At 39.4% G+C, this 25,442-nt stretch overlaps 1 protein-coding gene across 3 annotated transcripts in view; it reads right to left on the bottom strand.

The window, feature by feature from the left end:
* LOC115216434 overlaps positions 1-25,442 on the bottom strand; it is a 254,983-nt gene that overhangs the window by 115,526 nt on the left and 114,015 nt on the right. For all 3 annotated transcript variants that reach the window (XM_029785770.2, XM_029785784.2, XM_029785779.2), the window contains exon 2: positions 6,997-7,328. In XM_029785770.2, coding sequence (XP_029641630.1) covers positions 6,997-7,067 — 71 coding nt within the window. In that variant the 5' untranslated portion in view covers positions 7,068-7,328. The remainder of the gene's footprint in view (positions 1-6,996; positions 7,329-25,442) is intronic.

The following is a 25,442-nucleotide window of genomic DNA, read 5'->3' on the forward strand; positions in this document are numbered from 1 at the left end:
TGGAGTAGCGCCTTTAATCGAGCAACTCGCCCCCGAGACTTATTCATTGTAAGCCCAGTACTTATTCTATCGGTCTCTTTTGCCGAACCGCTAAGTGACGGGGACGTAAACACACCAGCATCGGTTGTCAAGCAATGCTAGGGGGACAAACACAGACACACAAACACATACATACATATATATATATATATATATATATATATATATATATATAATATATATATATACATATATACGACAGGCTTCTTTCAGTTTCTGTCTACCAAATCCACTCACAAGGCATTCGTCGGCCCGGGTCTATAGTAGAAGACACTTTTCCAAGATGCCACGCAGTGGGACTGAACCCGGAACCATGTGGTTGGTTAGCAAGCTACTTACCACACAGCCACTCCTGCGCCTGCGCTGATTCACATTTTGAACTAATCATGCATTATCTCGTAGCTTCAAGATTTCAATGTTGTGATTGCTCATTTTTAGAATGCCATTGTAGGGCAGGTGTAAGAGGCCAGATTTAGCATGTTGAAACATGAAACAGGTAACATATTTGGGCCTGAAATGGCTGGTTGAAACGCTGAAGTGTTCAATCATCACTAAATACCGAGCAAGTGGTTTTGAGAAGATTTGGTCAGGAAACTAATAAACTGACTAAAAGTAGTGATGTTTCATGGAATATTGCTTTACCAAATTAATATTTCCTCACAAACTGATCATTGTCAGTATTACAAATGAATGTAAATGTCTTTATAGAGTAGGTACTCTATATAGAGTATCAGTGAGTATTCACAAAAACAGGTACACATTTCTACTTAAACAATATTAAAAAGATGAGAAAGAAATTTCCTCCTGGAGAGTATCCTGTGAATCTATCAGAGCTAACATAACTTCTATTCTCAAAAGCAAGGTGATTTAACTACATGAAATTAAGTGTCCATCCCAAATACACAACAGGACACACAGTTAGAGCTGTAACAAGAGGGGGAGCAGGGGGCATCCCTTTCCCTGATGCAGATGTGAAGAATTACAAAATTTCTTCTGGCCTATTATGCCTGTTAATTAAAGTGGGGTGGTGGTGCTAAAGGTGTCTTAGCTCCCCACCACCAATGCTGAGAACCCTTGCTATACCACTGCCTACAGTACATTTTAACTCAATACATATGAGCTGAGATGCAACACATATTCACAAAGCTGTTTCACATTTATTCAGCTTTTAGTAACCAGTATTTTAACAGCTGTCAAAAACCTCTACTCCATATGTATAGGATGGATATGCTATATCACCTGCTGTGTCTAATGTGTCATAATTTAATATTCAAACAAGAATTGATATTATTAATAGTATTATAATACACTCTGCCGTATTAAATATTCATTTCCCACACTGGCAGAAAAGGGATATAGTTGATTGAATCAACTGCAGTATATTATTTTACAAGCCCAGAGAGATGAAACATGAGCAGGATTTCAACTCAGAGGAGACCTAAGTAAATATTGCATGTCATTTAATCTAGGACACCAGCACTTCTGTCCTTCTATTGCTATTTAATGTTAAACATAAAAACTACCCATAAAAACTTCTATATTTAAGATATCAAAGCTTTATTTATAATTCCCTGACATGTAGCTATTTCAAAAAATCTTCCCAAAATGTTTGTAGCTACAGCCAGAATTAGGTATAAGCAATGATGGTACTAGGTCAGAGCAAGGCTGGGTTTCTAGCAGATATGCAAAATATAAATTTAATATAATCATACATACTTTATTCATTTCATGTCTGTGAGTGATGGAGACAAAAAATACTATTATTATTTTAAAACCAACTGATCTGGACTTAACAATGATCTATGATGTCTACTCAATCAGTGTCAACTGTACCACCGCCTTTCAACAGATAGATAAACTATTCAATATTATCCTTTGAAAACTGGCCAAGTTAACGCCAGAGGGAACTGGTATCAGTGAACTACAGTTACCAATAAAGTAGTTCATTCAGTATTTAATTTTTGTTTGTTTGTTTGTGTTTATGTGTGTCCACAGCCTCAAATATTCAGACATAAATCAACAAACCCATGCATAAACATACAAACTGCTTCTATGTTTTCACCAGTATTTTGTTTCCTAATTCATTTTTGTGTAACTCCTCTTCTGTCCCTGAACTCTTACCGTTTCACTCTTTCACTTCATTTGTTCATAACTTCCTTCCATGTTAACAGCAGCTCAAATTTGTACCCTTGCATGCACCTCTATCATGCCCTCCACATTCCTCTTGCCTTCCTTTTTACCTCACATTTGTGCCTGCTTCCACATCCACACATCCATGCCTTCCTCACACACCTTAATAATTACACGGGATGGAAGCACTCCGTCGGTTACGACGACGAGGGTTCCGGTTGATCCAATCAACGGAACAGCCTGCTCGTGAAATTAACGTGTAAGTAGCTGAGCACTCCACAGACACGTGTACCCTTAACGTAGTTCTCGGGGATATTCAGCGTGACACAGAGAGTGACAAGGCCGGCCCTTTGAAATACAGGTACAACAGAAACAGGAAGTAAGAGTGAGAGAAAGTTGTGGTGAAAGAGTACAGCAGGGATCACCACCATCCCCTGCTGGAGCCTCGTGGAGCTTTAGGTGTTTTCGCTCAATAAACACTCACAACGCCCGGTCTGGGAATCGAAACCGCGATCCTATGACCGCGAGTCCGCTGCCCTGACCACTGGGCCATTGCGCCTCCACAATAATTACACACATGCATCAGCACCACACACTCGTGTTCAGATAGTAACACTTTTCTTTTTTTCGAGCTATGGATGATCAAGACACATCTGTAGGATTCAATGTTAGACATCAGAAAACAATCTGGGAACAATTACTGTGAAAATACAATTTGCCCAAAATCTGAATCTTCAAGAATTTCTCCTCCATTTTACAGTATGACACCAAAGTAAGAGAAATGCCAAGAGGCAGGTTTTTTTGCTGGGATAGACATCATCATTTTATGCATCTCACTGTTTCATTTACTGTAACTTCACAATTAGTTGTAGTTCATTAACCCCCCCCCCCCAAAAAAAAAGGAAAAAAAACCCCTCATATTACTGCTTCTATAAACTTTGGTCATTCTCAAAGTTTTCTGTTTGAACCTTATCTGGGTTTGGTACAAAATCTCGCACTACCCTTGAGCATAAACTATATAAGCTACAGCCTGCGTAGCTCCCACCCCTTCAGTCTTTTCATGTCCTATGTCTGATTACTGAGCTAATTAACAACAATTAAGCTTACAGGCAATTAATTAGAAAAAAAGATCACTGTTTACAGAGATTATAATTTTTCAGTATTTCATAATTATCTTTAAATATCAAAACGTTTATACATGTAATTAAGGGAGGGGTTTGTTACTTGGGCAGGTAATTTTTTCAAGCTATGACTGTCCTCTTCAAAACATTTCCTTGACACTCTCACCTTACTCTTTTACTTGTTTCAGTCATTTTGACTGCGGCCATGCTGGAGCACCGCCTTTAGTCGAGCAAATCGACCTCGGGACTTATTCTTTGTAAGCCCAGTACTTATTCTATCGGTCTCTTTTTTCCGAACTGCTAAATGACGGGGACGTAAACACACCAGCATCGGTTGTCAAGCAATGCTAGGGGGACAAACACAGACACACATATACATATACATATATACGACAGGCTTCTTTCAGTTTCCGTCTACCAAATCCACTCACAAGGCATTGGTCGGCCCGGGGCTATAGCAGAAGACACTTGCCCAAGATGCCCCGCAGTGGGACTGAACCCGGAACCATGTGGTTGGTTAGCAAGCTACTTACCACACAGCCACTCCTGCGCCTGCTATAATTTTTTAAACTTTCATTTTTACACATAGATAGTAAATACAAAATGTATACAAGTGCATGATTCTCTTTACCGAAGAAACTTGGCTCTTTCCTTCGTTATTTTGAACTATAAAATGAAAGAGTGTTTTACTTTTAAGAATTAGAAATGCTCATTCATTTGAATCCTTGGTAATTGGAATGAATCTCCACAATTATTTTCCTGTTGAATCAGAATGATTAAATATATTTTAAGTTCCAGAGGAGCAATAGTTATTCCCCAACCCTACACTTGTTTGTTATGCATCTTTGCTACATTCTTCGTCAGTTCAGTTATAAAGCATCCTTATACTCTTAATTAATACCAAACGAGCCTTCAATAAGATCATATAGTTTACAATGTTTAAACACAGGCCTTTTTGTTACCATTCGAAATCATTGGAAAGGTCTCAAATTTTATGTTTCATTCCTTAAAACACAACAGTGGATATCTAATCTCATTATAAGTGAAAGAAGTAGTATTCGTTCAAAATGGCATTCTGAATATCTTACTTAAAGTGGATATACAGTAGAAAACAAGAAAACTGTAGTATAGATATATAGTGCTAAAAAGCACAAAACTGTATCAGTAGCAAGTGAAAAACATCCAGCAGCGTAGGCAGAATTGCTAAATCTAGATTTCTGTTTCTTTGAGCATCATCAGAAGCAAGTGTCCACTAGCAGCTGCATGCTTAGACACATTTCAGCCCCCACCCCCGACTGGCTCCTGTGCTGCTAGCATGTAAAAAGCACCATCCAAATGTGGCCAATGCCAGTATCCACTACACTCCTGGAGTGGTTGGCATTAGGAAGGGCATCCAGCTGTAGAAACACTGCCAGATCAGATTGGAGCCTGGTGCGGCCTCCTGGCTTACCAGTTCCCAGTCAAACTGTCCAACCCATGCCAGCATGGAAAACGTTGATGATGTTGACTGGTATAAAATAACAATGACTAACCAATCACCAGTGTCACAAAGAGCTTTTAGGCTAGGCAAAAGTTCATTATTCATAACTGAAGCAGTGGTTCAGAATAGCATTATGTGTATTTTAGTTAATGGAATATACTGCTTAAGCTCAAGCTAGTCCTGCAGAATAGTGTAGCTACAATTATCTCCACCTATGCCCCACAAGTGGGCCTATCAAACGATTAGAAGGACCACTTTCATGATACCCTTCTACAGGCTACCTCAAGGATGGGTGGCCATGACCTCATCTTTGTGGCTGGAGATTTCAAAGGGCATGACAGACAGCAATCTGGTATCTTCAATGGTCTACACGGGGACCATGAAATTGGTTCCCGAAATGAAGAGGGAACTAGGCTACTGGAGTTCTGTGATGCATGTAACCTATTAATCTGCAACACTAACTTCAGGAAGCCAGACAGCCACCTGATAACCTATCAATCAGGTGACTATGCTAGCCAGATTGATTTCATCCTCACCAGACAGCGGGACACAGGGTTGCTCTTAAATACAAAGACCCTCCTGGGTGAAGAATGTACCCTCCAGCAAAGACTAGTCATTAGTGACTTTAGACTTGAGGCCAGAAAGATGCCAAGAAGCAGACCAATCCAGAAAAGAAGGATTTGGAAGTTAAAGAACCCTTCACATGGTCAGAGATTTAGGGACATCCTCATCGAGAAATTTGATGAGAGGGAGGAAGAGCTACAGACTTTGGACATAGAGTGTAGCTGAAAATTCCTACAGGACAGCTGACTGAGTGCCACAGACCAAACCTATGGCTGGTGCAAAGTCCCTTCCAGACCTAGAGTAACGTGGTGGTGGAATAATGTGGTAGACAAGGCCATTAGAGCAAAGAAGCAGAACTGGAAAGTGGGAGTAGCAGGGAACTGTACCAGATAGCCAGATGGGAGGCTGGGTGACAGGTATACATAGCCAAGGGAGAAGCAGAAAAGAAGAAGTTTGCCAATGTTCAACAACGTGAGAACTAAAGAACTGAAGTATTTCAGATTGCAAGATAGTGTGTTAGAGAAAATTGAGATGTCACAGGAGAGAAATGTGTCCATATGGATGATGGTGCACTTGCTTTTAATGATTCTGAAAAGAAAGAGGCTTGGAGAAGCCATTATGAATGAGGAGAATGAATGGTAGGAGGAGCCTGCCAAATGTTGACCCACTAGGGGGACCAGCTATCCGAATAGACAACACCCTGGTAGATAAGGCAATTAAGGACATGAAGTCAGGAAAAGCTCCCGGCCCATCAGGAATCACTGCTGAGATGCTTAAAATATCTGGTGGTGTGGGTTATGGCCTAGTCATCTGTATTGTAAACTAGATAGTTCACGAAGGAGTTATACACAATGACTGGTATAGCAGCACCATAGTCAACTGCTACAAAGGTAAAAGTGATGCTCTAGATAGAAATAACTACAGGGGTATCAAACTGCTGGATCAGGTGATGAAGATCACAGAGAGGGTCATAGCCCAACTAATTAGGGAGAGAGTCTGCTCAGATGAGATGCAGTTTGGTTTTGTGCTAGGTAGAATCACCACTAATTCCTGATATGGCAATTTCAGGAGAAATACCTAGCCAAAGATAAACCCCTATACTTGGCTTTTGAGGACTTGGAGAAAGCCTTTGATAGGGTCCCTTGTTCCATTATCTGGTGAGCGATGTGGAAACTGGGGATTGACGAGTGGTTCATAAGAGCTGTACAGGTCCTGTACAGGGATGCCATTAGTAAGGTAAGGGTTGGCAATGAGTATAGTGAAGAATTCTGGGTAGAAGTAGGGGTCAACCAAGGATCAGCCCTCAGCACCCTCTTATTCATCATAGTCCTCCAGGCAATAACAGAGGAATTCAAGACAGGTTGTCCCTGGGAGTTCCTCTATGCTGATGACTTTGCTCCCTTAGCAGAATCACTACCAGAACTAGAGAAGAAATTTCAGGTGTGGAAGCAAGGTTTAGAATTGAAGGGCCTTAGAGTTATGGGTTGGACAGGAGCTGGCCAGGCAGAAGCCTGCACCAGACTTCTGTGTCTGTTTCAGCACTGTTTTTACAGCTGGATGTCCTTCCTAACGTCAACTACCTAGCAGAGGTATCTATATAAACTGTCAGGTGATATTCTTGTGTGCTAAAAGTGTGACTGCATACGAAAGAAGAATACTTACTTTTCAGTTTTGATATTCTCTGTGCTCTTATTAGAAACACATCCTCCAAAGACATTGCGGAGCACAGACATGGTTTGCTACCATTGGCTAGCAGGACCTATTTGCAGCCTGCATTAGTCCACCTGAGTTAGCAGCACTGGCAACACCCCAGGTGATGAAAGTGAAAAGACCAGTTCATATTTATAGATGTTTCTGTAAAGGCTGAGCACAGGATGATAATTCTGAAGTTTCTCGGAGATCAGCAGTTGTGGAAGAACTTGTAGCAATAGCAACAGCAGTTATCAGTAGTGTCATTGACATTATCATTAGATGAACCATAGCAATTTGGCAGTCTGTGTGAAAGAAACAAACAAAACAAAACAAAAAAAGGTTATTATTTTTTTAAAAAATGATTAAGTATTTTATAACAACTGTAAAAGAAAGTCGGAAAGAAACAGAGGTAGGAGAGGAAAACATGAAAATACAAAACTTTATTTAAACAGAAGTTTATTTAAGTTATTAACTACATTGCTTATCTCAAGGATTATTTAGATCAGTTCAGTACTGAGACGAGTTTGGTAGTTCACTGTTTTGAGTTCAAATTTCATCACTTGGTTCAATTTCTTATTTCTTTACTGCCCACAAGGGGGCTAAACACAGAGGGGACAAACAAGGACAGACAAAGGGATTAAGTCGATTACATCGACCCCAGTGCGTAACTGGTACTTAATTTATCGACCCCGAAAGGATGAAAGGCAAAGTCGACCTCGGCGGAATTTGAACTCAGAACGCAGCGGCGGACGAAATACCACAAAGCATTTCGCCTGGCTTGCTAGCGTTTCTGCCAGCTCGCCGCCTCATTTTCTGACCCTCATTTTCCAGATGAACGAAATATCAATAATATATTGTAATAAATTTCAATCATTTATATCTCTTTCTGACAAAATTAGATATGCCTAGTCAATGAAATAAATAATTAATTTCAAATAATCATTAGGCACAGGTATGGCAAGTGCAGAAATGGTCTGAAGGTGCAGGATTAGCTGTGTGATTAAGAGGTTTGCTTTCCAAGCAGGTTCAGTCCCACTGCATGGCACCTTCAGCAAGTACTTCCTACTATAGTCCTGAGCTGACCAAAACCGTGTAAGTTTGGTAGACAAAATTTGAAGGAACCCACGGCAGTGACCCAGTGTGGTCACAGTCCAATGGCTGAATAAGCAAAAGATACACACACACACCAGTATCCATGTATACTTGGGTGTGCTGAAAAGTTCCAGGTTTTGGGTAAAAGAAAGTACAGAAGGATCAGTTAATTATGATTTTATCCAACATATTCCCCTTCTCAAATTCACACACTTATTGCAGCAGTCCTTCAGTTTTTCTAAGCCCTGTACAAAAAGAACTCAGAAGGTTGGGCCTCCAACCAGGCCTTTCATGGTACCCTTAAAAGCTGCGAACTTTTCAGCACCCCACTCGTATATGTGTGTGCGTAGGTGTGAATGCATGTATGTTTGTGCATCTTTCTCTTGACGCTAGATGATACTTGTAAATGAGTGTCACTGATATGCAAATGGTGCCCTTCAGCAAAAACAGGTGACTGCTTGTGTTAGGAAGGGTGTATGGCCATAGAAAATTTACTTTAATAAGCTCTGTCCAACCCATGCAAATGGAAAAGTGGGTGTTAAAACAATGGACAAAGAAGCTAAGACCAAAGCCATTACTTGACTTCTTGTAAAGAATAGTGTCCATGATTCATTAATTCATTTTATTTACTCTATTGAGGTTCGTAATCTCTCTGTCTTTAGAACATTTGTGATGTTCAAGAAAGTGAAAGAACTGCTAGGAAGTGAAACCAGGTCATGGATTAAGCATGCAAGGATATTTTAGTCTATAAACAAGGTGGTGCCCACCATCTTTGTAAGAGTCAAAATAAGCAAATCTTAACAATATATGTAGGTAGGAGGCATTCTTAACACAAAGTAAGAAAACCAATGAAAGTTTACAAAGGAAGATAAATTATCTAAAGAATACCAATTTATTACAGAGACACAATAGAAACTGATAGAAGCAGTAAATGGAAACCAAAAGAAGCCTGTCATATAAATATATACGTATATGTACATATGTGTGTATGTATGTGTGTCACTATCTCTAAACAACAATGAGACACGCATTTTATGACTTAATACATCAATATTAATTTTAAATTTCACCAGTCATATTTGTTTATTATCTATCTGGGGTAAAGTGAATACCAGTAAGATATTGGTTGTGTTTGCTCAGCCAAGCTTCCTTTTCTTGCAAATTGGCCTAGTAACTGAGAAAATCTGTTTCATGTCGATGATATACGGTGGCTGCCTCTGATCTGTATCATACATCTCTTCAATACTCAGCCACATCATGTACACTGTTAACAGCAAATCCATTGTGGAAATCATTCTACTTCCTGTCCACTCGCAGAATGTTCTCAATACCAATTCATTTAGCCTAACAGATATACAGATATCTTTATATATAAAAGTAAGGTTGTGTGTCTGTCTCCTACAATTTAGATTCCTAACTACTCCCACATTTTGCGGTGCAGTTTAACCAAAACCGGGTATCTTATAGTCGTGATTCATATCGAGCCCTTCTGGGTATTAGCGCACGTCTACAATGAGTCTACAATTTAAAAAATAATTTACCATCATTTTTTTCCATTTTAATGCATTTTTGGCATATATAAGGGAAGTAACTCTCTAAAAATGTCTACGATGAGTCAATGATTTAAAAAAAAATTTACCATCATTTTTTTTCCATTTTTAATGCATTTATTTGCTATTTTTTGGCTATAACTCTCTAAAAATGCTTTATAGTTATTTCCCTTACAAACCCGAGCAACGCCGGGCGATACTGCTAGTATATTATATATATAAAGTGGGGGAGGATGTTAGCTGCAGGAAATGAATTACCAGCAGTCATTTCACTATGGCTTGCCATTCACTCACTAACTGTGTCAAGAAGAGTCTTTAACTTATATAACATTAAAAGGAAAAGGGTTTGAGATTCATGGATTCTCAACTTCCTGGAGAATATGATAAATTTAGAAAAAAATTCATGTGGAATAAGTATGTCACCAGAAAAACAGATTAGAAGAAATAAGAACTGACACTGCATCAGGAACCCAAAATTAGTTCTTAAAATCTCAAAATCTCATACAATAAGCACAGTTTTTTATGATTACATCATCCTGTTAATACCAAAACTAGCTAAAGAAAGCAAAAAAAGAAAAAGAAAAAAATTTTCTCCTCCAGAGAGGTAAGAGAGTCAGTTGTCATAGATTTATAATATATCAACTTATTTTATAAGGTTTCACTTAACTCTCTTCATGGTTGCAAACACCTACCTGAAAGTTGATGGTTTTAGAAAATGGATTTATATCTTAAACTTTGAACTTTAAAATTGATGCAAAAAAAAAAAAAAAAAAGATTACTGAGCTATGAGAATATACATAAATATATGTATGTATGTATGTATACACACACACGTGTATATATAATTCAGCCAAGCATAGTTTGAAGTTTTTTAATTAACCAGAATGATGAGATTAGATAAAGTCAATGAACAACCTTTAACTCAACCTATAAAAGAGTTCCATAGTTCCAAATGACAAAAAGAAAAGAAATAACATGTTGCATGAGAAGTCCGTTTAAAATAATACAAATTGTATATGCAAGAAATTTCATTAATTTTAAGTTTAGAAGGCGCAGGAGTGGCTGTGTGGTAAGTAGCTTGCTAACCAACCACATGGTTGCGGGTTCAGTCCCACTGCGTGGCATCTTGGGCAAGTGTCTTCTGCTATAGCCCCGGGCTGACCAATGCCTTGTGAGTGGATTTGGTAGACGGAAACTGAAAGAAGCCTGTCGTATATATGTATATATATGTATGTGTGTGTGTGTGTGTGTGTTTGTGTGTCTGTGTTTGTCCCCCTAGCATCGCTTGACAACCGATGCTGGTGTGTTTACGTCTCCGTCACTTAGCGGTTCGGCAAAAGAGACCGATAGAATAAGTACTGGGCTTACAAAGAATAAGTTCCGGGGTCGATTTCGCTCGACTAAAGGCGGTGCTCCAGCATGGCCGCAGTCAAATGACTGAAACAAGTAAAAAGAGTAAAATCAGAGCTGAAGAGGTCATAAAATAAAGAAACAACACTTATACCCTTTCCTTCAATGCTAGTTTATGCCTCATCAACTAAAAAGCTTTTACAAGAAACACACACAAATATTATATATGTATATATGTATATATATGTATGTATGGGGACAGGAGCAGTTACGTAGAGTTAGCATCACATTCATAACCAACACATAATAAAAAACTATGATAGAAATGTATACTATATGTTTGCAATGAAACTGCGTAATTCTTGAAAAGGAAGGGGGAAACAGAGATGATTATCCTTCTTAGCAATGTTAGTTATGGTAGCAATTGTAAGGAACACCAGGGGAGAGGACTAAAAAAAAAATGCCCTTGTCTGGTGGAATGTACCACTGGTTGCAGAATTTATGATCTAAAAATGTGTCCTTGCCAGAGAAGTATAGAACAACCTCCAATGAAATATCACTGACAGAAGTTCTTCACACAACAGCCTCTACATTTTTCATTAACATATACTTGAGTAAGGATTTATTTATCTGTTTTACCTATTTATTTACAACTAGATACTGCTGTTCACCAGTGAGTTATATATTTCACAGTTATTCAAAGTTTGAAATATATAAAAACAAAATGAAAATAAAGAGGAAAAGTCATTCCTGAGATTTGTAGAAGAAAATACTATATAGTAGTATATACAACCTTCAACAATAACACATTAAAAGAGAGAGAGAGAGAGAGAGAGAGAGAGAGAGAGAGAGAGAGAGAGAGAGAGAGAGAGAGAGAGAGAGAGAGAGAGTAAATAAAAAACGTTCCCATAACTAACTCTGTTACATTATACCATTACTGAAATAAGACATTTGCTAAGTATTTACAGCCTATTGTAATCAACTTTCTTCATTAAACATAGCTTCTTTCTTGAAACCCGATAAAGCATGCTTTTCAGTGTAATTTTTGTTTAAAATCAAGATGATGATGATGGTAACAATGGTTTCTTTTATTAGTCACAGGGGCAGAGATGAGGAGGACATCAAAAGAGCAGACCAGAATTTGTGTGGGGATTTATATAAAGGACGTGGAGACAGAAATGGAAAAGACAGTGAAATCCAATAAAAGTATACACAGTAGAGAATATATGTGAAAATATGAATGATGCAGTTCTGATTCAGGAGAAACTCCAACTAGGGCCAATCAAGGAACCTCACAGATCCAGGATTACCCTGACCACTTGCCCTATCTCCTGCCCACCAATCTACAGGTGCATACTTAAAGTAGGGCCATTCCCCCTAACCATTTTCCCCACAAATACCCATCTTTTCAAAAATTCACTCAAAGGTAGCATTTCCCTCTCCACCTTCACTTTCCTTTCCAAGTGAAACTTAAAGTTGATGAGAACTTAACGAAAGAGGAGAGTGTCTTTCCCCAATCCTTTCAGCCTCATCCATCACACAACCTCTTTTGCTATAGCCACTAGACAGAGGAACACTGCCTGCCTAGCATTGTTAAAGGTGAGGAGTGAGTTGAGGTGCATGATAGATTTAGCTGGTAGTTGGATTTGTCCCACATGTGATAACAGCTGTTCAACAGAACTCCACAAGTCAACAATACTCAGACATTGCACAAGTGCATGCAAAACAGTCTAGTTGCTCTGCATGCATCTCAAACAGTTCTGCCTCACAGCTTTTCTGACTGGATAACTTCCAGAAATCCCTAGTCTGGCAGTGCCTGGTAGCACTGTGAGTCCAGGGATTTCTGAAAGCTATCCATAGTTGTATCAGGCCAGAAAGTCCTCAAAAATAAACCAACTCATTCTCATCAAACGACAAGGGAACTGGCAGAGAAAAATGGAATGCTCCCACACTGCTATAGAGAAGCATCTTCATTCGATGGGAAAGGTTCAGAAGTATGGGGCATGGGTTCTGCATGCTTTAAGTGACAACAGCAAAAATGAACGCCCCACAATCTCCACTGGTTTGCTTGCTCATCAATGCTCAACTCATGGACACAAGCAACGATTTCTTTACTGAATCGTTACTGGCGACAAAAAATGGTGCCTGTACATCAATATGAAGCAGCGTAAGGAAAGGCTTAGCCCCGGTAAACAAGCGACACTGTGTATGAAAGATCTTCATCCATGTAAAACAATGTGCGTATGGTGGAACTGGGAAAGGAATATCCAATACAAATGCTTGAATGGAACCAAATGCTCAACGCAGAACTCTATGTTCAACAGATGGAACAACTCAACAGAACTATTCAAGAGAAAAGACTTAATAGGCAGCATGGAGTTCTGCTGCACGACAATGCCTGCCCTCATATCACCAATATGACCAAGGAAGCCATTCAAATGCATGGCTGGGAAGTGCTGCCACACCCACTGTACTCTCCTGATTTGGCACCAACGGATTTCCACCTCTTTTGATCTCTTTCAAATGCTATGCGTGGAGTTTCATTCAATACTGATACAGAGTTGAGAGCTTGGTTGGATCAATTTTTCGAGTGAAAATTGGGTGATTTCTACCAATGAGATATTGAAAATCTTGTTGAACATTGGGAAGAAGTTGTAAACAACAAGAGTGAATACATTGATTAATTAGTTGTTATTTTTTTTATTAAACCCTTTAAAAAATTTAAATTTTAAAAATGACGGAAACTTAGTTGCTAACCCAATATATATATATATATAACATGAACATATTTGTTACTGCAGTGTATATGTACTGGGGATGGATGCTGTCAGTTAATACACAGATTATTGTATTTTAAAGACTTTTAATGCTTGAGAACCAAGATCAGAGCAGATTTTTTTTACTTGAACGTTAACAAAAAAGCTGAAATCCAAACAGCTGGTGATATTTAAAGATGAGAATAAGTATGAATCATCTTAGAGGAAAAACCTCTCGTGAAAAGAGCCAGTTAGTAAAATAGAGGGGTTCTGTAGGCTGAAGAAAATGTTTCTCATTCTATGAGGGGCAATCCTTGTAACATTCTTCAGAATATTTCATAGCATAAATAACCTTATTGAATGAAATTGCATCTGTAATTAGAGGATTCTGTTTATAAGGATGGTTTTAATTGGTTTAATGATTCCCCTGTTATCATGATTTTCATGAGTAATAGTACAGAATTGATTGAACTTTATTTTGCATCAGCAGAAGTAACACTTGAATTTTAAGTTGCCCATAGATTTAAGGAAAGAGAAAAGAAAATGATATAATTAATAAATATAATGATGCAATTAATAAATAGCTACATATTTGCAACATGATCCAGAGCCCATGGATAATGCTACCAGAGTTGATGGTGGATTGTCAGTTTGGGATAAACTCTACAAGCATAATAGTGCTATGAGCTGTGCTTGCAAGCAAAGCGACAAAACTGTCCTGCATACACTCATCTATTGCCAGAGCATTGCTAACTTGTGGAGTTGAACAGCTGCTATTGCATGTAGGACAGATCCCCTATTGGCTGACTCCATCAATAACGATCATTCCACTGCCGTTGTTTGGCTAAGAAGGTGACTATGGTGAAAGAGGTTGTGTGGTGGGTGAGCCGAAAGCCTCTTCAGTTAAACCCTTATCAACTTTTTTTAAAGTTCCACTTGAAAAGGAAGACTGTAAGATGGGTAAATGTAGTGGGAATGGTCCAAATGAGCAGGCCTCCTCTGAGCTTGCACTTGCAGCTAGAGAGAACAGATGGGAGAGGGGCATGTCCCCGTGGTGTTCTAGATGGTCAGGATGATCTAGGATCAGTAGAGTTTCTGGGTTGCATCTGAGTGGTACACTCCTCTAGTGGATGAATTTTGCCGTTATCAATTTTCTCATTATTGCTTTGTTGTATACATGTGTAAATAAATAGCTCCCCTGTCCTTTGTTTTCATATTGTTTTAAACATTAGTTTTTGGTCTTTGAAGTCAACCAGGATGTGTGTGGTTCCTCAGTTATTATTATTTCTTTTATTTGCCACCAGGGCAAAGGATGAGGGGGACTATAGAAAAAGAGACATAAAGGGTAGGGTTCACATATAATGAAATAAAATTATTCGGCCCTTGTGGCCAGGACAAAAATCATTGTTATTCTTATTATTCAGTTCTATATTTAAGAAATGAGGAATTTTGTACATTATTTACATTTGACGGATATTTGTCTTCATCTTGTTTGTTGTTAACTCATTTCAGCTGATATACCTTCCAGCCTTCATCAGGTGTCTTGGGGAAATTTCAAACCTGGGTTCTCATTCCTAAGGTATTTTTTGATGTTGTTATTATTATTATAATTATTCAGGTCACTGCTTGGAATCGAACTTGGCAGCTTGGGGTTAGTAGCTACTAACTCCAAGATTCTGAGTTCGATTCCAAGCAGTGACATGAATAATAATAATAATAATAATAATAATAATTATTATTATTATTATTATTATTACAATATGAATGACTTTATGAAAAATGATTTTGATATCTGGTGTTTATCTTTTGTTTTCTAAAATAAATTTAAAAGTGTAAATAAACTATTTTGTCTTTTCATTAAGTATTTTAATGTGAAAATAGAACAGCATAAAGTAAAAGTAGAAGTGGTCCCTAGAAATTTTTTCAAGTAAAAAATGGTCCCTGGGCTGAAAAAGGTTGGGAACCACTGATCTAATGTGATTTAATATTGCCCCCCCCCACATAATATCTATAACTATCTCCCTCCCTGTATATAAAACAGTAAACTTTTCTCTTATAGCCACACACACACACACACACACACACACACACGCACGCACGCATGCACGCACCTCACAGAGTCTTTCTCTCTTTCTCTCCTGGGCCACATACAATAAAACCACTCTTTATTGGAAGTGGCAGAGTAAAGCTGCTACTTTCGATGGTTCTCCTATTACCATACAAGTCAGCCATTACTAGTACAATTGACTGATAATGCTAGGTCAGATCTATTACCAAGTTTAACAACAACAACAACAACAACTACTACTATTACAAAAATTCCATCACAATACACTGAACAAGATAAATATAAAGAGAAAAAGGAAGAAAAAAGGGATAAAAGTAAATAAAATGAAAGCACCAGAAAACAGAAAGTAACATGTGGAGTGGAGTGGATGGGTGGGTGGGGGGTCATGATGTGGTGATGGTGATATTATACCCCATCCCCCTTTACACACACACACACCACACACACACACACACATACACCCAGCTAATACCCAGGATCTGGGATAATATTTTCAGATGTTAACTTTGATATGAGAAATATACTAGACAGATATGTGTGCATGGGAATGTGTGAATGCATGTGTGTGTGTGTGTGTGTGTGTGTGTGAATGTAGCTAATTATAAATAGAGGATAGATCAGTAATGAGATCCCAGATGTTTGGCCCATTGTAATGGGTGGATGGCAGGGGGGGGGTATGGGGGAGATTGCTTAACAACAAAAAGAAAACTAGTAGCTTAAAAGGCAATTGTATTTTGTTTCTGTTTCATTTTCTTTTTCCCCTCCCGGGGCATCTGGAAACAGGGCTCTCCACTAATTTTATTATTACTACTATTGCCTTTAATTCTAATTGCTTGGAAGGGTAAAAGTAACAATGACTAATTACTTAGGTGGTTGCTTCACATACATACACACACACACACGTGTGTGTGTGTGTGTGTGTGTGTGTGTATGTCTTTTACTTGTTCCATTCAATAGACTGCAGTCATGCCAGGGCAATGTCTTGAAGGGTTTTAGTTAAACAGATTGTCCCCAGTACTTATTTTTTAAAGTCTGGTACTCACTCTGCCAAACTTCTAAGTTACAAGGATGTAAACAAACCAACATTGGTTGTCAAGCAGTGGGGAAGGACACGTATGCGTACACACGCACACATACACACACACACACATCGACGGCTTCCAGTTTCCGTCTACTGCCAAATTCACTCACATGGCATCGATCGGCCCACAGCTAGAGTAGAAGATGCCTGCCCAAGATGCTACACAGTAACACTAAGCTTGGAAATTACCTGTCTGTTATGGAAGGCTGTGCTATCACCTTCAAAAGTTAAGTTGTTTATATCTTAATTACAATACTTGAAATGCAAAGTTGACCAGAGAACTCAGAATGTAAGGATATATAAGGAAATACCGTAAAGTATTTTATTCAAGTCTATTATAATCATTTTAACATCGGCTTTTCCATGCTTACACGTATCAGATGTAATGTCACTGATATTCTCAACAAATGCGACTGAGGGAAGCACTCCGTTGGTTACGACGACGAGGGTTCCAGTTGATTCAAATCAATGGAACAGCCTGCTCGTGAAATTAACGTGTAAGTGGCTGAGCACTCCACAGACACGTGTACCCTTAACGTAGTTCTTGGGGATATTGAGCGTGACACAGAGTGTGACAAGGTCGGCCCCTTGAAATACAGGTACAACAGAAACAGGAAGTAAGAGTGAGAGAAAGTTGTGGTGAAAGAGTACAGCAGGGATCACCACCACCCCCTGCCGGAGCCTCATGGAGCTTTAGGTGTTTTCGCTCAAAAAACACTCACAACGCCCGGTCTGGGAATCGAAACCGCGATCCTATGACCGCGAGTCCGCTGCCCTAACCACTGGGCCATTGCGCCTCCACTATCCTCTCTGTAGTTACAAAAATGAAAGAAATTAACCTGACAGTATCCTCCGAGATGGTCATGACATTGAGGAGAGCAGAGTGACATAGGAGACAACAGTAAGAGTAGGAAACCAGGTGAGTTTATGAAACAGTTGCTAAAATAGAAGCACAGGGATTACCCAATCCGTTCCAAAGGTGAAATCAATATTCACTTCAGAACCACCTTCAGTGGTGACTCCAGGAACCAAAACCTAGCATACTTCAATTCCTTGATTGTGCATATGCATCAATTCTAGGATTTAATGGGAAGGAGCACAGCTGGAAATAAAATTAAGGTGGTAAAGAAGGCAAGGGTAGGTCCAGCCCCAAGACCAAGTGGTGTACCTTTTAAGAACTACCCAAGGGTGCTCTACAAATTCTGGTGGATCCAGAGGGTTATTTCAAAGAGAAAAAAATGGCTTAGCATTGGAGGTATATAAGAACATGGATTCCAAAGATTGGAAAGGTCAAAAACCATCAGGTAGTTTAGAATAATTTCATTACTTTGTATTGTGACAAAGGTATCATTCAGCATTGTTGCTAGGCTCTTAACAGATTAGCTTCTGAGAAATCCCTACATTGATACCTTAGTTTAGAGAGATGTTAAGAAGGTGCTAGTATGTCTGGAGCACTACCTACAACCTCAGAGTGGCACAAGCTCTGAGAAGAACAATGTCCCTTAATATGCCCTTTCAGTGACCCTTTCCATACTTGCAGTGAACATGCTAATAAAGTCAGCTGAAGTGCACTGAAGAGGGTCATTCATTTTGTCTGGTTTTTTGGTCCATCGTTATTAGAGCCTTTATAATGGAAGCACTCCGTCGGTTACGACGATGAGGGTTCTGGTTGATCCGAATCAACAGAACAGCCTGCTCGTGAAATTAACGTGTAAGTGGCTGAGCACTCCACAGACACGTGTACCCTTAACGTAGTTCTCGGGGATATTCAGCGTGACACAGAGAGTGACAAGGCCGGCCCCTTGAAATACAGGTACAACAGAAACAGGAAGTAAGAGTGAGAGAAAGTTGTGGTGAAAGAGTACAGCAGGGATCACCACCATCCCCTGCCGGAGCCTCGTGATAGCTTTTAGGTGTTTTCGCTCAATAAACACTCACAACGCCCGGTCTGGCAATCGAAACCGCGATCCTATGACCGCGAGTCCGCTGCCCTAACCACTGGGCCATTACGCCTCCACAGAGCCTTTATAAATGACCTAACTGTAACAAGTGCAGTTGTGAAGGACAGGAGAATCCTGCCAAGTTCAGATTTCTTGTGCAGAAGAAAGGTAGGTTAAGTCTGGTTCCTTAGCTGGTTGCGTAGATACCATCCATCACTGAGAAACCTGTGAAAAACTTGGGAAAAGTGCTTAATTGCAGTCTGAAAGGCAACATCCATCCATGAAACCAATCCCAAATTGGAAGCTTGAATATCCATAATGGACAAGTCAAGTCTACCTGTCATGTTTCATGCCTGGACTTAGCAGCATAGCATTCTCCCATGGATTCTTTGTTCACCCTTAGCGTATGAAGTCCCAATAACCACACTAGAAGGCTTGCAGAAGAGAGCCAGCAGGTTCCTATAGAAATACCTGAGCAGCATTGCCCTGTATGGAAAGAATAACAAACTGAAGCCTGCAAGAAGAATTTGTGATGACTTGTACTGGGGAGATTTTGCAATACTAAGATTCCTCTGACCTCAAAGTCCTTCAGACTGGTGTTGAGGTCAGAACAGGATGGAAAAGGAAAGCACTGGAGGATGTTGAGGCTGCAGAGTCACACCTAAAACATAGTGCACTGGTGGGTGTTGTACCTTGTGGAAGGGCTGGCCTTAGTGATATCTCTCTACAAGGTGCAAGCATTGACTGAACAGAAGCAAGCCAGCAAGTGTATTGAGCTATGGTATAATAGTCTGGTATAAGGCGGCGAGCTGGCAGAAACGTTAGCACGCCGGGCGAAATGCGTAGCCGTATTTCGTCTGCCGTTACGTTCTGAGTTCAAATTCTGCCGAGGTTGACTTTGCCTTTCATCCTTTTGGGGTCGATAAATTAAGTACCAGTTACGCACTGAGGTCGATGTAATCGACTTAATCCGTTTGTCTGTCCTTGTTTGTCCCCTCTATGTTTAGCCCCTTGTGGGCAGTAAAGAAACATATAATAGTCTGGTTAAGTACTTCTTCTATTTTAGTATATATTTTAATAATACTATTGATCATCATCATCATCGTTTAACGTCCGTTTTCCATGCTGGCATGGGTTGGACGGTTCAACTGGGGTCTAGGAAGCCAGGAGGCAGCACCAAGCTCCAATCTGATCTGTCAGTGTTTCTACAGCTGGATGCCCTTCCTAACACCAACCACTCCTAGAGTGTAGTGGGTGCTTTTTACATTCCACTGGCACAGGGGCCAGAGGGGGCTGGCATTGACCACGTTTGGATGGTGCCATTGGTACAGGAGCAGAGGACAGAAGTAGAAAAATATCACAAATTCATTTATTTTTATATTGAAATTTTTCAGATAGGAAAAGTAAACTTCAATAATTTAGAATTTTATGTATCCCGTTGCCAGCCTCGCCTGGCCCCCGTGCCGGTGACACATAAAAGCACCATCCGTTCGTGGCCGTTTGCCAGCTCTGTCTGGCCCCCTGTCGGTAGCACGTAAAAGCACCATCCGTTTGTGTCCGTTGCCAGCATTGCCTGGCCCCGTGCCGGTGACACGTAAAAGCACCATCCGTTCGTGGCCGTTTGCCAGCTCTGTCTGGCACCTGTGTGGGTGGCACGTAAAAAGCACCCACTACACTCACAGAGTGGTTGGCGTTAGGAAGGGCATCCAGCCGTAGAAACACTGCCAGATCTGACTGGGCCTGACGAAGCCTTCCAGCTTCACAAAGACCCCAGTTGAACCGTCCAACCCATGCTAGCATGGAAAGCGGACGCTAAATGATGATGATGATGATGATGATGATGCATCACAAAAAAGTAATCTTTATGTGAGTTTACATCATAAACTAGCTTTGATTTCAGTTCAAAGTCAGTTTACCAGATACACAAATATAAAGATTTTATATTTTACCCTTATCTTGACTTACATATTGACATTTTTTTTATTACATGTCATCCAATTGACTAAATAAATATTTTGCATGATTGAGCAAGTAATTTAAATTACATTTAAGAATCAAAAATGTCTGCATGTATGTGTGTATGTATTTGTGTGTGTGTGTGTGTGTGTGTGTGTGTGTGTGTGTGTGTGTGTATCATCATCATGATGACTGCTTTTCATGCTGGAATGTGTTGGACACTGACAGGATCTGGCAAGCCACAGGGCTGCATTGAACCCCAATGTCAGCTTCGGCACAGTTTCTATGGCTGGATGTCCTTCCAAACACCGACCACTCTGCAGTGTGTACTGGGTGCCTTTTTCCATGTCACTGGCACTAGTGAGGTTGCTAACTTGCAAGCCAGAAAAGAGACAGGTTAAAAAACAGAAAAGGGAGAAAAAAAAAAAAACCCCTCCCACTAAGTAGGGAGTATTTGAAAGGAAAAGGTGGCTTTGTGCCAGGTAAGGAGGAAAGGCTGAAGAATGAGAGAGAGGCAAGCACATGTGTGTTGCTACGGAGGAAATACATGGCTACCCCCACATTGTGGGTGGGAGTGGTTGAGAAAGAAATCGAAAGAAGTCAGTGATGATGAAGTGCCAGAGCTAAGTCTCAGGGTAGAAGAGGGTGAGGGTGAGAGGAGGATAGAAGAGTGGGTCGTGGGAAGAGAGGAGGATAGAAGAGTGGGTTGTGGGAAGAGAGGAGGATAGAAGAGTGGGTCGTGGGAAGAGAGGAGGATAGAAGAGTGGGTCGTGGGAAGAGAGGAGAGAGAGTGAATACTTTCAGAAGAGTGTGACTGGGGAATAACAGATAGGGGTACTTTGGAGAAATTTGTCTCACTATAAAATCAACAATATCAGTCCAATTTCTGCATGCAAATTAGATATACATAGAATGAACTTTAAGCTTTGATACAGTAATCTTATGGTTGCTGAACAAATATGCTACAAGTTAGCCAACACTCACCAAATGAAACTGTCTGCCTGTTTAGCATCATTGTACCCTTTGTCTTGGGTGTATGTACATGTGCTATGTGTGGGTGCATGCAAGCATGCTTATCAGCAACTCAGACATAATTCTCTACATTCATTTACTAAAGGGTAAGGTGTCATAGAGAACAGGATTTAGTTAAAACCCATTAGGGACAACATTCAATGAAGGTCAAATTGCATCGCTCTGAAACAATTACAAATAGCTGATGCATTTTGAAACAAGAGCACTTCTTAACAACATAAAGAGATAGGCAACTGTTTACAATAGTATCATCCATCAAGGATAATTATCCTTATTGTCTTAAAACAAAAGGTGGGGGAAAGAAAACCAAGACAAGGGAAAGAGAATTGAAGCACTCATGTCTTCCTCAGGGGCATTAAATACAATTGGGACTTGAAATGAATTGCAGACTTGACTTGATGGAAGCATACCTACTCTAAGGCACTTTCCAGATATATGTACACAGGTTATTTAAAACATAAAGACACCAAGTCATGGAGAATTTGAAATAGCAATATCTCTGGCTTTATTAATAAGCCCAAAGTCCTTATAGGAAATATACTCTTAGTAAAACATCTCTCTCTCTCCACACACACACATTATCATCATCATAATTTAATGCCCATTTTCTATGCTGGCATGGTTTCTGTGGTTGGATGCCCTTCCTAATGCTAACCACTTTACAGAGTGTACTGGGTACTTTTTATGTGGTACCAGCACCACTGTTTTTTTTTGTTTTTTTTGTGGTACAATTCCACTTGTCACAGTGATGTTCCACTGTCATGCAGAGTGCACTGGGAAGACTTTCTAGAGAGGGCCAATGTCTTGGTTTCCGCAATACCAATTCTCATCCCTGCTCTTTGCAGCAATCCACAGCAAACCCATTAATTCTATGCTGGAGGTACCTCCTAATGAGCCAAGTTCAGGACAGAAGCCATACTGTTCTTCAGCTAGCTTGGGGTCAAAGAAATGTCTTTTGATTTTTCTAAGGGCTTTAATAAAAGAAGAGCAGTTAATTAAGAGGAATAATTGAAATATATATAGAATGGGGGGAGGGGGTAGAATACAGTAATCCCTCGACTATTGCGGGTGTTATGTTCCAAAACCCCTTACAATAGATGAAAATTTGTGAAGTAGAAACAGTACTGTACTGTATATTTTTTTATTACTTTTATAATTTAGTTCTATATTTAAGAGATGAGGAATTATGTACATTATTTACATTTGATGGATATTTGTCCTCATCTTGTTTGTTGTTAACATGTTTTGGTAGATATACGCTCCAGCCTTCATCAGGTGTCTTGGGGGAAATTTTGAACCTGGGTTCTCATTCCTAAGGTATTTTTCTGATGTTGTTATTATTATTATTATTATTATTATTATTATTAAAGTCACTGCCTGGAATTGAACTTGGAATCTTGGGGTTAGTTGCCCATGTTCTTAACCACTATGCCATATGCCCGTGGGCATATGGCATAGTGGTTAAGAGCGTGGGCAACTAACCCCAAGATTCTGAGTTCGATTTCAGGCAGTGACCTTGATAATAATAATAACAACATTAAAAATACCTTAGGAATGAGAACCCAGGTTCAAAATTTCCCCAAGGCACCTGATGAAGGCTGGAAGGTATATCAGCCGAAACATTGTGTCAACAACAAATAAGATGAGGACAAAAATCCATCAAATGTAAATAATGTACTTTTATAATTTGTATATATTTATTTTATTATAAATGCAAAACATCATCACAGAGGAATCTATATAAGCATAAATGATAAACCGCAATTGGTGAACCATAGTATGGCAAGGAATTACCATATATCCAAAATACTATCAGCAGGAGAAGAAATTTGGTTCAATGTTTACCATTAAATACATATTAAATTAGATGATACTAGTTTATAATTTATAAACATTAAGAGAAGCACAATAACAGTGAAGCTAAGGTGATAGATCACAGAAATTACAGAATCAAGAAGAAAATATAAAACATCAAACACAAAAAAACAAAAATTTGAAGCAGATATTAAACAAATATAGATAAATAAAGAATACTATAAAGCCCCTTAAATAAAATAAGCAAATACTGTTATTTAGACAGAAGTATGGCTGTGTGGTTGAAAAATGAGTTTCCCAAGCATGTGGTTTTGGGTTCAGCTCTCAGTGCAACACCTTGGGTGAGTGTCAAGTATAACTGCAAGATAGTTCAGCCATTATATATGAGGAGCATTAGCACAATTCTTAAGAACAATTGGAAATGAAAAGCTAGATGTGTTAACAGTATTCAATTAAGTTTATTTCATAAGCTAAAGGATGGAAGCACTCCGTCGGTTCCGACGACGAGGGTTCCAGTTGATCCGATCAACGGAACAGCCTGCTCGTGGAATTAACGTGCAAGTGGCTGAGCACTCCACAAACACGTGTACCCTTAACGTAGTTCTCGGGGATATTCAGCGTGACACAGAGAGTGACAAGGCCGGCCCCTTGAAATACAGGTACAACAGAAACAGGAAGTAAGAGTGAGAGAAAGTTGTGGTGAAAGAGTACAGCAGGGATCACCACCATCCCCTGCTGGAGCCTCGTGGAGCTTTAGGTATTTTCACTCAATAAACACTCACAACGCCCGGTCTGGGAATCGAAATCGCGATCCTACGACCGCGAGTCCGCTGCCCTAACCACTGGGCCATTGCGCCCCCACTATAAGCTAAAGGTTGACTAATTAAAGAAAGAAAGTAAATAAGCAAACGTAAGTTCATCTATGAAAACTGAAATGGTTTTGAGTGAAGTACTTATTCCCTTCTGGGGCTGCTCTTTCCTAAAGAACTGAAGCAATTGCATGTTATTAACAGCATTTCTATATATTTCATCTTCATCACTGTTGGCTCTATGTTCACCAATGTGATGGAGAGAATTTCAGGCTGAAGAAAAATTCCGAAACCACAAGAGAGAGAGAGAGAGAGAGAGAGAGAGAGAGAGAGAGAGAGAGAGATAGAGAGAGAGAGAGAGAGAGAGAGAGAGAGATTGAAGAGACCACTTACTGTACTACTCACATGCTAAGTAGGCAGAACCAAAATTTGAACAACAGACATTTGCTTCAAATTTGAGTGATAAGCAAATGAGCTAACAGCTTGTATTGTCAGACTAATTGACTCTATGGAACTAAGTCATGCTGATAAAAGAAAAACAAAATATTACTTCAACCAAAGAAATAGTTCAGAAAGTAATAAGATTAAAAATAGAAAAAAAAACAAAAAACACTTTAAAATTGTCCCAGATCTACGGAAGTATCAAAACCGTATGTGTGTGTATGTGTATTTTTCTTTGTCTCACACACACACACACACACACTGAATATGTTGATTACTTCTAATAAATTTCCAACTGTTTCAATCTTTAACATCAGTTTCATGGAGGTTGCTAACTTAGCGTTATTTTCAAGGACTTTGCAAAGTAATATTCCTCAAAATGATGTGTTATCTAATATGGAAAGACTACTAATAAACCATGGGGAATAAGTGTCAATCACTTTAAGAGGAGGGAAGCTGTATAAGAGGGAGATCTAGGAAGACATGGGACAAAGTACTGAAGGCCAGTCTCAAAATGCTGAGGCTT

This window comes from Octopus sinensis, linkage group LG1, assembly GCF_006345805.1.
Source record: "Octopus sinensis linkage group LG1, ASM634580v1, whole genome shotgun sequence".
Taxonomy (NCBI): Eukaryota; Metazoa; Mollusca; class Cephalopoda; order Octopoda; family Octopodidae; genus Octopus; species Octopus sinensis.